The 14,023-nt window shown below is 35.5% G+C and overlaps 1 protein-coding gene across 2 annotated transcripts in view; it reads left to right on the plus strand.

Annotated features, from left to right (window-relative positions):
* Positions 1-14,023, plus strand: part of NKAIN3 (sodium/potassium transporting ATPase interacting 3) — a 133,926-nt gene that overhangs the window by 117,108 nt on the left and 2,795 nt on the right. For both annotated transcript variants that reach the window (XM_034429844.3, XM_087890615.1), the window contains one exon: positions 5,976-6,083. In XM_034429844.3, coding sequence (XP_034285735.2) covers positions 5,976-6,047 — 72 coding nt within the window. In that variant the 3' untranslated portion in view covers positions 6,048-6,083. The remainder of the gene's footprint in view (positions 1-5,975; positions 6,084-14,023) is intronic.

Raw genomic sequence — 14,023 nt, forward strand, 5'->3', positions numbered from 1 at the left:
AAAATATCTAACATAGCAGGGAAAAAAGCCTTCCAGTAACTTAGGTTAAAACTTTTTTTGTTGATGAAATGTTAAAAGTGAAACTTTCTGTACAGTTTTATACCTAAGGCATCTATTAAACGTAAAGGTAAAGGTTTCCCTTGCACATATGTGCTAGTTGTTCCTGACTCTAGTGGGCGATGCTCATCTCCATTTCAAAGCCGAAGAGCCAGCGCTGTCCAAAGATGTCTCCATGGTCATGTGGCCGGCATGACTCTATGCCAGAGGTGCATGGAACGCTGTTACCTTCCCACCACAGGTGGTCCCTATTTTTCTACTTGCATTTTTTACATGCTTTCGAACTGCTAGGTTGGCAGAAGCTGGGACAAGTAACGGGAACTCATTCTGTTACGTGACACTAGGGATTCGAACCGCTGAACTGCCGACCTTTCTATTGACAAGCTCCGCATCTTAGGCACTGAGCCACTGTGTCCCTGCATCTGTTAGGAACTGTCTAAAATGATGCACTGAATTTTCAGTGACTTTCAGGGCTAAACAGATATTTATCTGGTCCTAAGCCTGCTTCAGAAGCATTTTGATTTGCTCACATTTCTTGAAAACCCCATTTCTTGAAGATTTTCCAAAGGTGGGGTGAGGTGGGTAATAAAATCAGCTTGGGAAAAGCAGAGAGAAATACTACAGTTCATTAGATCAAAGAACATTTCTTGAGAGAATTGCTTGATACTGCTGAGGTTTCCTTTGCCAAATCCTCTGAAATGTTTTCCTGAAAAGTAGAATTTAGCAACAGGTATTATTGAAGTTAACTGAGCATTTATTGTCTACAGCCCATTATGGATTGCTTGTAAATTAATGTTAGTTGAAATAGTAAAGAATTCTATCAGCTCTTTAAAATCAAAAGGACAATTAAACATTTTTTTAAAAAATTGAGATTGTAAAATAATACACTCAATTAAAACAAACTATTAAGGTTATATAGCCATTCCTTTGTTTCTTGAAAAACTATTTCTAAAATCATGTGGTTTCATGGCTATAATAGAAGTTAAATCTGTCAGGCAACTAAAATGTCAACCATGTATAGTCTGCTTTAAATAATTTATTTGGTGTCTTATTCCTTTTGGCATTTGTAGTATGTTGTGCATACTATGGAAATTATAAACTTCTAAATATGCTATCACATATTTTGTCACACATATATTTATCTTACCAATCCTCACCTATTTGCATAGATTGCATATCCATTATGTTGTTCTCTTTCAGAAAAAATAACACTATGCAGATGATTTTTAAAAAATAGAAAAGAAAAGTAATATCATAGCATGCTATTCAATGCAGTTTCTGAAAGTATCTGGTTTTGATTCTCCCTCCTGATTTATGTTAATATATTGATATATACTAATATACTGTAGAATAAATAAATAAATAGTTGTTTTAGAATCTTTATCCCATCCTTGAGGAGGTCAGTCTAAGTGTAAACTCTAGAGCATGTAGCAAAGTTATTTTGGTCAAAATAAGAATGGTGCTTCTTTGAAAGCATCAGCAAAATTATATAATTTTATACAGAAATAAATTGTAGAGGTAGAGGCAGTATTTGCACATGTATCCACTGATGCATCCTTTGGTGCCTGCCAAGCTCCTAGTCTCCTTCCAGCAGGGGTGGGTTCTACTTACCTTTACTACCAGTTCGCAATGGGATCGCGCGCACACGCTGGCTTTGCTCACGCACACGCCTTGCTTCTGCGCATGCACAGATACCTGATGACGACATCCAGGGCAGGGCTTCCCACCAATTTTACTACTGGTTCTTGTGAACCTTTGCAGTTTATTGCATTTCAAAAACTTAATATAGTGGCAATGGAATGAACATATAATACAGTTGTTTTAGCAGAAACACTAAGGAAAGGAACCATATTCATCTATTCTGGTAGATCCTGCTTCCAGCTTAAAACCCTTCACACGGCTGCTTCCCCCCCTCCCCTTCCAACCTTGCTGTCTCCTCAAATGTGTAATATAGCAGCTCAGCAACCTGGAAAGGGAAGTGCTATCACCAGAGTTATTCTGAAAAACAAAATTCATGGAATGTATTCATATAAAACTTTTTGCAAAGAAGGAATGATACAGGAATTGACAGTTCTGTCATCAAATCAATGACCCAATTTGCTAATTTCCATTTGTTGGATTATTTATATTTCAATTCCTATCCTTACTCTTTATATGATTTTATATTCTGCTTAATAAAAACACATATTTAGAAAACACATATTAAGTTTTATTTAGTTGTCATGTTTCATTACATAATTGTATGTTTGAAAAAAAATTGCTGTGGAAGGTGGGACTAAAGGTGTTTACAGAAATAAACAGCAAATAAACACAACAAAGGTGCAGAATTTGACTTACTAGGTATTTTTATACAAGCAAAATTTTACAAGAAAAATAATAAATGCACTTATAATCAATCTTACTTAAATTGTGAAAACATGAGCCAAATAATTTTGAATTCACTGCTAAGGTATATGTAAGAGACATGGGAAAAGAAATGCCACTTTTATTTTTATTTATTTATAATAAATAAATATTAATTTATTTATTATACTTTTATAAAATAAAATATTATAATACAATTTATTATTATAAAAGCAATTAAATTTATTTTTTTGTTCAAGGTAGCAAACATCCAAAACATATTCCTCCTCCTATTTTCCTCCCAACAACAACCCTGTGAGGTGACAGAGAGTAAATGGCCCATGGTCAGCCAGTTGGCTTCCATGGCTAATGCACAACTTGAACTCACGGTCTTTCAACTTTCAGAGAAGTTGCCTGTTTAGATAAGACATGGTGTCTCATTTATAGAACAATCAATATTCACCTTTCGGTATTAATCTTATTCTCAAATTAAACCATATATCTCCATGCTACATTTTTAAAAATCATGCAAAGCTTCCCTGCAGTTATAGCAAATTCTCCATAAAATAAAATACTGTGTAGTTTATTGAGTCTTAAAATAGCCCAAGGATTTTTTTCTGATCTGCAGAATACAGAAATTCAACATTTAGATATCACTATTAATAAAAGGGAATCTATATGGATCTTCAGGGAGAGAGCTTTCCTCTAGGGATTTGCAATGCGCTCTATAAATTCCAAAACACTTTATTTGAGAAGCAGATAAATTCAGCTTACTCAAGCAAAGACGAAATAAGTTCTTGCTCCCAGTTTGAAAATTATAGGAAGAAAACTTAGATGACTAATGCACACTGTATTTCAGATATGATCACCTGCAACATCTGAATTACTTTTTTTTGCGTTTGTCAGAGCCCATCATCCTGTACCATGTGATGACAGAATTTTGGAACCCAATTTCCAGCCATTTCATACTGGGAACATAGAATATTTGAAAGGAAATCTAAAAGATTTAACATATCTCTTAATTAAAAGGTAAAGGTAAAGGTTTCCCCTGTCCAGTCATATCTGACTCTAGGGAGCAGTGCTCATCTACCTCTCTTAACTGAGGAAGCCATTGTGGTCTGAAGACCCTTTCCGTGGTCATGTGGCAAGCATGAATGAGATGCACAGAATGCTGTTTCTTCCCACAAAGTGGGACCAAAAAGTACCTATTTATCTATTTACATGTGCATGCTTTCAAACAAAGTAAACCTAAAGGATTGAACATTTCTCTCAATTATTCACTTTCCCTACTTCCCTATTTTCAAGGCTCTACCTCTAAACCAACATTTTATTAATGATCAGCTTCAATAGGAAGCATGTATTCGGAGTGCACTATCTGGAATGCATAGAAAAATACATAGGACAGTGTGATATACAAAGACTTTAATGTTTAACTCCAAAATAGGGGACCAAGTCAGCGAGAAATATTAGGAGCAGTGTTTCAGCCGTGTCTGGAGGACCACAGAATTCCATTCTTGATCTATGTGGTTGATACGAAAAATTATGCAATGGTAATTGGGCACACCAAGTTTTGCTTTCTTATCAATTAATAAAAGTTAACTTGAGTCTAGGCAAGTTGCCAACAAATGCTATTTGCATTAAGATATTGGAAAGCCAAGCAATGCAAAGCAATGGTCCCATTGCAGATTAATTATTAACCTAACTATTAGTTAGCTTTTGTGACTGTAGACATATTAATTAAATAACAATTGGGTTAATCAAGATAGCTAGCCAAAGTAATTTGTTGAAATAAATATTTTATTATAATGACCATCAATCAATCAAAGAAAATACTGTAATAATTCCCTTGCTATTAAAAGCTACTATAGTAGTCCATTAATATATATTTAAAGATCACTCCATTTTCAGTTTTACATTTGCTATTGAATAGGAAGAGTATTTTCAGTCATTCATCTAATTATTGATAAGTTTTCTTTATTAAAATTGCCCCAGATATGGGCAACAATTCCATCTACCAATTTAACCTTTTAAAATGATTTCTTTTGTCTTCTTTTTTTAAAAATATGTTTGATTTAATATAATTTCATGATATATGTTTTATTCATATTTGAAGAAGTTATATTGGACATACAAGACCAGTTATTTAAAACCTAAATCAATGTTGACCTTGGCCATATTTAAAGATTATCTCAGATATCTACATGGTAGACCAAAGAACTACTATCAATTGTGGGAACTGACTGAAAATTATGCAAGCTTAAATGTTGATCACATTACCAACCTCTGCTATGCTTCAGCAGTGAAGCAGAGGAGGGTTTTTTTGTATGGCAAGTGGGACAGTTGGAATTTAATCTGAGGCCATGTGAAACAGTAGAAGGCTGACTGCCAATTCTGGATCAAGTTTAAGATATACATTGTATGAGTGCCACATTGCTTTTTGGGAGATTATTTCTCTCTAGCTCTGAATTTGATTTAGTACTTTTGGTTTTTAAAAAATAAGTTAGCTTCACCTCTTCTGGTGAAAGGAATCTGTGGTAGAAGATCTCTTTGGGGCCAAGAGATTATTTTTGCAACCAGGAGGATCTACTTCCCTTCTCTTCCAGACCCCCACTCCAAGCACCCATGGAAGGCAAAAGAATTTGGGGAGACAACAGTTTTCCTTCCAACTCTCTGATCCCACAGAGTGGTCATTCTAGAACCAAACAAGACATTTTGCTCCATGTCCTGCTTTTCCTATCACCCACAGACAAAGAGATCTTTCTTCCCCCTTACTCCCCACTACTTCACTTGACATGGGAGAGAAGAGGGGCACAGGTCTTATGCTCTCAATTCTCTCATCTCATAGGATCATTCCATAGGATCAGAGACCTAGCAGGAAAGGAGCCATTCTTCCTGCATGAATGAAGGGAAGAGAAGAGGCACCCATTCTCTCAGCACCAAAAAGACTTGTTTTCCTCTCCAGAGTACGGCTGGAGTGCCATTTTCCTTGTTTCTTAACTGTCTCTGCTTTCACAGCAAGGGACTTCAACTGAACTACAAACACTGTTGCCAAATGCATTTTCAGGCATTCCCGTTTGATGAAGCTGGCTGTGGATTCACTGTGTCGCTGCCAGCTGCAATAGCTCAGTAGTTCATCACTGTAGGATGGAGTTGCATAATTGGAATATAGCTATAGAAAAGGTCTAACCCATCAAAATTCTATAAGTGGTAGCATCTATAAAGAGAACTTACAATGCAATTATATATTCTGAATGGATTCATATTGTGAAAAAGTTGTTTCAACTATTCTGATCCCCAAATCTTAATTTCACTGGAATTTTCTTTGCATTATCATGAATTTGTAACCAAAATTGAATAAAGCTGATTGTACCTCTTGAAAGTTTCTACAGTTCCAAAAAACTCAAAGGGCAGACTCAATGGACCACTGGGTCTTTTTCTGCCATCAGTTTTCTATGTTTCTACCTAGTTTGTATATATACCTGTACTACATTTCTGAACTAGATGTAGTTTGGCACATACATTTGAACATTTATAGAATGAAGTAACACTTTTTCCATTTCTTTTCTCTCTCACAGTTGATTGGCTTTGTTTATGCCTGTTATGTGATTAGTGTTTTTATGGAAGAAGAGGACAGCAGTAAATACTGATATACACCTTCCAATCTCTGGAGCCACAACTTTGGGGTGAGACATAATATTGCTCTCATAGAATTTTTTTGGAAATATAAAGGTATATTTGGGGGGGAAAAGGAACAACAACATTCTTCTCTTGAACACAAGTAGGTTTCTTTTAATTCTGCCCTTATAATATGGCCAGTACACATCAATAAGATTAAGTATTTTATTTGTTGTTATTCTAATCCGTGCTATGCTCATATTAATGTTTTCTTCTATTTTTAATTTTATGTGATTTACAGTGTTGTATTACATTTTGTTATTTCCTGTAAAAGCTTCCTTAAAAGGGTGATATACATTCTAAAAGGTACTTTAGAACAGGGGTCCCCAACCCCCAGGACTCAGGCTAGTACCGGTCCATGGACTGTTAGGAACTGGCTACACAGCTAGAGATGAGTGGCAGGCAAGCTAGTGAAACCAAAACCATCCCCTTCCCCAGTCTGTAGGAAAATTGTCTTCCATGAAACCAGTCCCTGATGCCAAAAAGTTTGGGGACCACTGCTTTAAAATACAATAACATATAAAATGTAATATAATAATTCACAGCAGTAATAATCTTACGGGACTGCCTTCTGCTACCGACAGCCTCCCACCGGCCAGTACGCTCCCATAGGGCGGGGCTCCTCGGGGTGCCATCGGTCAGACAATGTTGACTGGTGACCCCCCTGGGGGAGAGCCTTCTCAGTGGGGCTCCTGCCCTCTGGAATGAGCTGCCCCCGGAGGTACAGAGGATCCCGGACTTGCGCACCTTCCGACGTGCCCTGAAGACTTTGTTATTCCAGCAAGCTGGGCTAGCCTAATTTGTAACAGTTTTAAATTTTAAATTGGATTTTAATGGGATGTTTTTAATTATGGGCCAAAGTATTTAATCTGGTTTTAAATTGTTTTTAATTTTTATATTTATGTATTTGATCTTGGCTGTTCCCCGTCCTGAATTCTTCGGGAGAAGAGCGGTATATAAATATAATAAATAAATAATCAGTCAATCAATCAATCAATCAATCTCTGGATATAACTTTACCATTAGTATTAGGCATGGGACCTTGATGGACAATTCTACTTTTACTGCAGCAATAAAAAATACAATTTAATCTGGGATACGTATCAAAGCTATGGTGCGCTTGTCCTCTATTTTCCTGTCCAATCTGAAGTGCATTTTATTGGTTCTGAAAAGATGAGAAGTCTGACAGATGATGCCAAGTTCTTTTAAAAAGGACAAAAACAATTTGGATAGATAATTTCCTTCTGATGGTACCAGTTTCTTCTGTTCTGTTCTGCTCTGCTTATTTTAAAATTCAGCTAAATGCTTGAAAAATAATATTGTTTTGTTACATTCGTCATACTTGGTTAATTTCTACATTGTTAATGTCTACAACTTCAAACAAATATGTATGTGGGTATACATATATACGTATAGTACATACAAACACACACACAAAACTTTGTTTTGGAAATTATGGACGTTGTATATAAAATGTCTATTTAATTCAGCCTAAAGTAAACCTGCAATTATTGGCCTTTAATATTTCATGAAGAGAAATATATTTGCATAATTTTCAACTTCTTGGACTAAATCTGCCAGGAAGGATTAACAAATAATAACCATCACTTCTTCTGCAAGGCTTAAGAAAGTATTGATCAATATATTTCCAAGAGCAATAAACATATAAAGAAATGTTCTATCAAGCCATTGCTTTCCTGGCTTTGATGTCATGCTACTATTGAAATAGGAATGTACTGCATTTCTCATTTTAGAGGCTTTCATGTACTCATGATTCTTTTGAGAAGTAAGATTTTAGTGGGAAAGGCAAGAGACTGTTACCATATGATCCCAGGAAAAGATGCAGCTGCTTTCATGAATTGTTGAAAGGTACTATTCCGATGTCACCCTAAATTAGCTTTTTGGAATAAAATCCAAAAACTTCAGACTGAAATTCAAAGTGATTACTTTTAAGAAATGTAGCAAACCCAGTGCATTTCCAAACATCATTTTCTGCCCTTTTTGTTTATTGCAACTAGGCTGTTATCATTTAATACATTTATTCAATCGATCATCATTTTGAGAAGTCACTTCTTTCTGTTTCCAGGCTCCAAAAATGTTACCTTAACAATGCAGCCTTGTTTTTCATTCAGCACTCTTGGTCAGATGGAAGTTACATCATGCATAGCTATGTATGAAATAGAATAGATTTGAAGTAAATAAATCAGATCCTACACCCTAACCATAAATTATCTTAATTGTATACTTGGGATTTGCTTTAAATTTCCAACCTATTTTTTTGGGGGGAAAACCTATTTTTTAAAAATGTACATGTTTAAGAATCATACAAATGAAATTAGTTTATTATTCCAAGTATATTAGTTTTGTAGTGAGGGAAATATTGCTGTTTAGAATGTTTTAAAATTCTAAATGAGAAACCCCTTCCTCTTTATGGAAGAAAGGAAGATATTAAGATATTGTGCTTAAGGTATTGAACGGGAATATTTTGGTAGAAGGTGAGCCTCAGCCATGGAAATTCCGTTGATCATTTGGAACCAGTTACTCTGTCTTACAGAGTTATTTTTATTCCCATATAAGCTGCCATAAGCTTCTAGGTTATAAATAGGTTATAACTAATAATAAATATGAGAAGGAGAGAGGATACAGTTGATTCACAGACAACCAGCTTAACATTTATCTGTAGCATTTTTTCCTGCCATAGGATATTTGGACAGAAATTGAACTGCCTGACAAAAAACCTCGATATAAATATGAGGAAAAGAGAAAAGGCACTATTGTATTTTATTGAGGACACAAAACAATTTCACTTAGAAAATGTAAAATGAATATGCATGTGTTTAAAATAAAAACGGCTTTCGTAAAGAATAATACTAAAATTTCATAACAAGATAGGGAGAAAGAATGTTTTTAAAAAGCTAGATACATGTTTTCTAATCTGAAATGCACTTGTTATAGAAGACTCTTGACTGCCTCCATAGTTGAATGTATCTGTAACCAGTCACAGCTTTAAGCATGCTAATTACTACATTATGGTTCCGTTGAAGAAACTTAGGCACTACATATTCCTTAGAAATGTAAAAGGCAGTAAAATTTAAAAGGAACATGGACATGACCATTAGTTGACTCATTACATCTTTCTAATGAATAAATCAAAATATTTAGGCTAATCCACCATTCTTCAAGATGTTAAGAGTTACAAGAAATAGCCATAGCCTATGCCACCCAATTTTTTCAGCAATCTCCCTTCCAAGAAAGGATGCTATATTAGAACTTTCTGCATTCATCAGCTCATTTCATTCCTTTTTTTTAAAATTACATTTACAACATTTGATAATTGCTGCGTAACAGCAATTTTAAAAGCAATGTACAATAATAAATAGTCACATAAATAGAGAGACATACTAAACAAGCCAATAAAACAGAAGATGCTAAAAACATCAGAGCAGTAAGAAAAGCAATTAAAAAGCTATTCACGCAATAGCAGAAAATGCGGATAATATTAAAAATAAAATAAAATTAAAAAGCCTGAAGAAAGGACAAGTAGGATAAGGCTGAAACTCATTGCCAATTATTGTATTTTCCAGGCATGGGGTCTCTCCCAAAGCATTTCTTCACTTTTTTCAAACCATATTCCAATAGAAACCACAAGATAATGTAACAGCTTCTCTGAATCCAGTAGAACAGGGGTGTCAACTTGCATCGCCACGGCAGTGTCATGTGACGTATCGGGACTTTTTCCCCTTTCGCTAAACTGGGCATGGGCATGGCCAGCACGTGATGCATCCAGCCCAGTAGAACCATACAGCAGTTGACCAGTAGAAAATACATCAGATTGTGCAGTGAGTAAAGAATGAAAGGATGCTGCATTTCTTGTGGCATAAACTTCAGGAAACTAGATTTAATGCTTGAGACAGCTTCTTTGTTTAAAAACACTTGGGAAAAAATATGATTTGACCAAGATTCATATTTTACAGACTGATAAACTGAATGGGATACAAAACTACTGGAGAAATGGTTGCTAAGGATACATTAACCTGACCTACCCTGATAGTAAAGCCAAATGGAAGCATATCTTGTCAAAAAAAGGCAAATAAATTGCAGAAAACTATTATGTAACAGACCCCTTCTGAAAACAGACTTGTGGGAGATCGTAAACTGCCAAGACAGTTCCTCATGAGTCACATTTTTAATGACTATGTATACTAATAGCTAGCTCTTCCTACTACCATTTTAATTGGAGAATTTGTTGATGGAGAGCTAGGGGCAGAGTAGAGATATATAGCTTTTGGAGATGAGGGTTGCAATTTACTTGTTGGTGCGACTTAATTAAAGAAATGATTAAGAACAGGACAAAAACTTAATATAAGACAGGCATTAATATGCATGCCTGAGACCCAATTCTTACCATTTATTACCTTTCATTAAAAAATATTCTACAAAGGAACCACAAGTACTACTTTATTGCACACTAAGATTGTAATGTGGCTCCAAATAAGACCACTTCCATACATCAAAAGGTAAGTATTTATGCTTTATATTAAAAATCTGTATCCCTTGTTTGTCTAAACAGACTGTATCCTGGACCTATATCTTGCATTAAATTGATAATATTCTGGATATTTTCTATTTCCACATGGTAGCATAACATATTGCTTATGAATTATTTTGTTTCCATTCAATTTGTACTTTACAATTTAATTTCCATACAGCCAGATATGTGTGTTTCAATTGATAGTTCTTGGCTTTAATTCAACGTATCCTCCTATCCCTGCTGGGACATATTGAATTAAAACCTAGAAAACTTGTAGGTAAGGTCTGATCACTAGAGTAACATTAATTTTACAACCACAGTGAAATTTAACTTGCAACTGGCATTAGATTACTAATGATTTAAATAGCAATTACACACAAACACAGTTATGAAAATGATTTAAAATGTACCAGTGTGATAACTTTTCTTTAAGAAGATTGTATTTAATCTACCAATGTCTGAAAAAAAATTCCTGGTTTATTCAAGCATTTCTATACTGCCCATTAGTATGCAAAATGTAGAAAAATATTTATCTGTCCTCCATAAAGCAATTCTTAAACAGGTTGATTTCATAGATCAGCTGTTCCAGTTGACATATGAAGGTCGTTTTGAATCCTTTTTGAAGCATGGTATCACATATTCTTAACTTGGCCCCCACTGACAGCATAGGATATTCCTCTTTGGGTGTAATACACAGAGTGGGGACAAATATTGGGACCTATTTATCCTTTATGATCATTATTATTTTGAGTGGTCCACTGGATAAAGTGGAACTGGATGTGACTATCAATCCATCCTTTTGGAGTTCAGATAATAGAAACTCTGTGTATGTACTGAAAGCATAAACAAAACCTTCACAGTTTTTTTTAAATGTGTGCTGTCAAAATCAAAGCGGAATTCATTTCTCAACAGTTGGATCCCAAACTTTGAAACCAAAATTGTTAAATAGCTGTAACGAGCAAGTTCAAGAGCTCTTTTGTGGTAGGCTTGTGTGAAATGAACATATTCTGCAGTTACTCCACAGAATTGCAGCAACTTGCTCTATCTTGACAATTCAATTGGAAGCAACAAGGCAGGAGCAACTTGCGTCATTCAGCCGCCTTCTTCAAGGAAAAAAATGGCTCATGCAACAGCATGAAAGCTGCTTGGCTGAAATGACTTAATCATTTTTGGTGTTTTGGAATTGAGAAAGTTTCTTCTCTTCAGTGAGCTTTTCAAAGTTGATCAAAACTATGTCAAAGCTAGATGCTCCTTTGAAGCATCTAGTTTCATAGATTGTGCTCCCAGGTCTACATTGCCCACTCCAGTGGTAGGTTGCTACCAATTCGCCCCAGATTGGGCAAATTGGTAGCGGTGGCAGGAGGCTCTGCCCACCTGCCTGGACGCTTCTGCACATGCGCAGGATCTTCACACGTGCGCATGATTGCACACGCACCCATGAGTGACCCGGTAGCAAACTAAATTGAAACCCACTACTGGCCCACTCCTTGTGTTATGTGTTTGAATTTTGAAGGGACAGTTAAAATTACAATTCTGGTTACATTCAAAAATTATTTATACTATGCCTGTATACTATTTTATTCTGCATTTTAGAGTTTTAATATGTTTATAAATTAACCTATCAAGAACATATAGAAGAGCAAAATTAAATCAATATTAAATCAATAATAAAAATATTAAACATCGATCATCTAATTCTTTTAGAGAGAAGTTTTTTTTAAATTTATCCTTAGTAGAGGCTTTATCTTTACTGAAGTAAAAATGGAAATATTAGACCTTTCTAACAGTTAAAACATTTCGATGGTTAGGATTTTCAAACCATCTTTGTCTTGTAACCATCTAGCTAGCTGGCTAAGTATCCTTGGAAGCCAAGGGCAATTTGTCTTGTAGGATGTTAGGGACTATGTGGGAGAGTTGTTGCTTAGATATAAAACATTTTAGCTTTAATACATAGTGTTGCCATTCTAAACTAAATGAAGAACAGAAAATATAAAATACGTCTGCCTCACACCCTTCAGCTCCTACATTCTCATATTTTTTTAGTCAGAAAAAATATATGGGTTTAGATGAAGAAACTGACCTGATTTAAGACCGTCTCCTAGGTGTTTATTATTGCAGAATATCTGGAGATATGTACAATACCCAAGCAGCTTTTTCTAGAGTGCTAATGGACTCGAAAAAACAAAGAATTTCAATGATCAAGGTAAAAAAAAAAATTAAGCTGCAGAAAACAATTTAGTGATCTGTGCTATCCACCAGTTTCTTGGTGCTTATTTGTCTGATATGTGGTAGTCTGCCCACTTGGCTTCACAATAAGAAAATTGGTATCGGTATTTGATGCAAATGGGCCGGGATAGCTGCTATTTTGAAAAGTAATGGGCCTTTTACTACCTAAATTGTGAAAAGCCCACCTGTGTTTGAGCTAAAAGCTAGAAGAGAAAAAGAACTGTGTTTGCTACCTTTCATGGATAACCTGACCTGGCTGAAGTCATATCTTTAGAAACATTTGGCAACAAGCAGGAATCAAAATGCCCAAAAGCTCAGCTGCTGTCTGATAGAATATATAGCTGATTAAGCCAACCTAGCATTTCTGCAGCCTGCAACTTTCTGACTGTAGTTTCCAGAGGACTAGGTGGTCTAATTTAGTTCGCTATCTTAGACCCTTAGATCAGAGTCTGAGCCAGATTGAGGAGTCCTTAGAGTAGAAAGCTCTAGCAAGATAGGAATTCATTTCACAGTGTTACCACTTATGAGGTTGGCAATTTCTGGAAAATCTACCTCCTGTTTTATCCAGACATATCAGAAGCAGGAGCATGACAATTTTAGACCTGAAAGCATCTGTATATCCTTTAATTTTTCAGCACTTCAGCTGTTGAGTTATTCATTTAGTTTTCAATTACTTCCTATCTTTAAATCCCCAGGGGATGTGAAAGTAGAAGAAACAGATAAACTATTTTGTTGAAAATGAATTTTGTATGCAGTGCAAAGCATGGGGTTATAAGTGAATCCTTTTTCTTCATTATTATAAATTATTTGTCTCTGCACAGTGAGCATGCAAGATTATAATTGCATAAAACTAAATGTTTGTGCATTGCTTAGACCAGTTGTTGTCAAACCTTTAGGAGATAAACTCTGTTTACTATACTTGTAGAAATCAAGAGCCACATACCTCTTTGACCCAATGCAGGAAAATATTAAACTAATCATGGAGTACTCCAAACTAACAATAACATTGCTCTACTAATCAGTGGTGGGTTTCAAATTTTTTTACTACCAGTTCTGTGGGTGTGGCTTGGTGGGCGTGGCATGGGAAGGATACCATAAAATATCCATTCCCACCCCACTCCAGGGGAAGGTTATTGCAAAATCCCCAATTCCTCCTGATCAGCTGGGAGGCAGAGAATAGATGGGGTGGGC

This window comes from Pantherophis guttatus, chromosome 3, assembly GCF_059756535.1.
Source record: "Pantherophis guttatus breed Tessera chromosome 3, ASM5975653v1, whole genome shotgun sequence".
NCBI lineage: Eukaryota > Metazoa > Chordata > Lepidosauria > Squamata > Colubridae > Pantherophis > Pantherophis guttatus.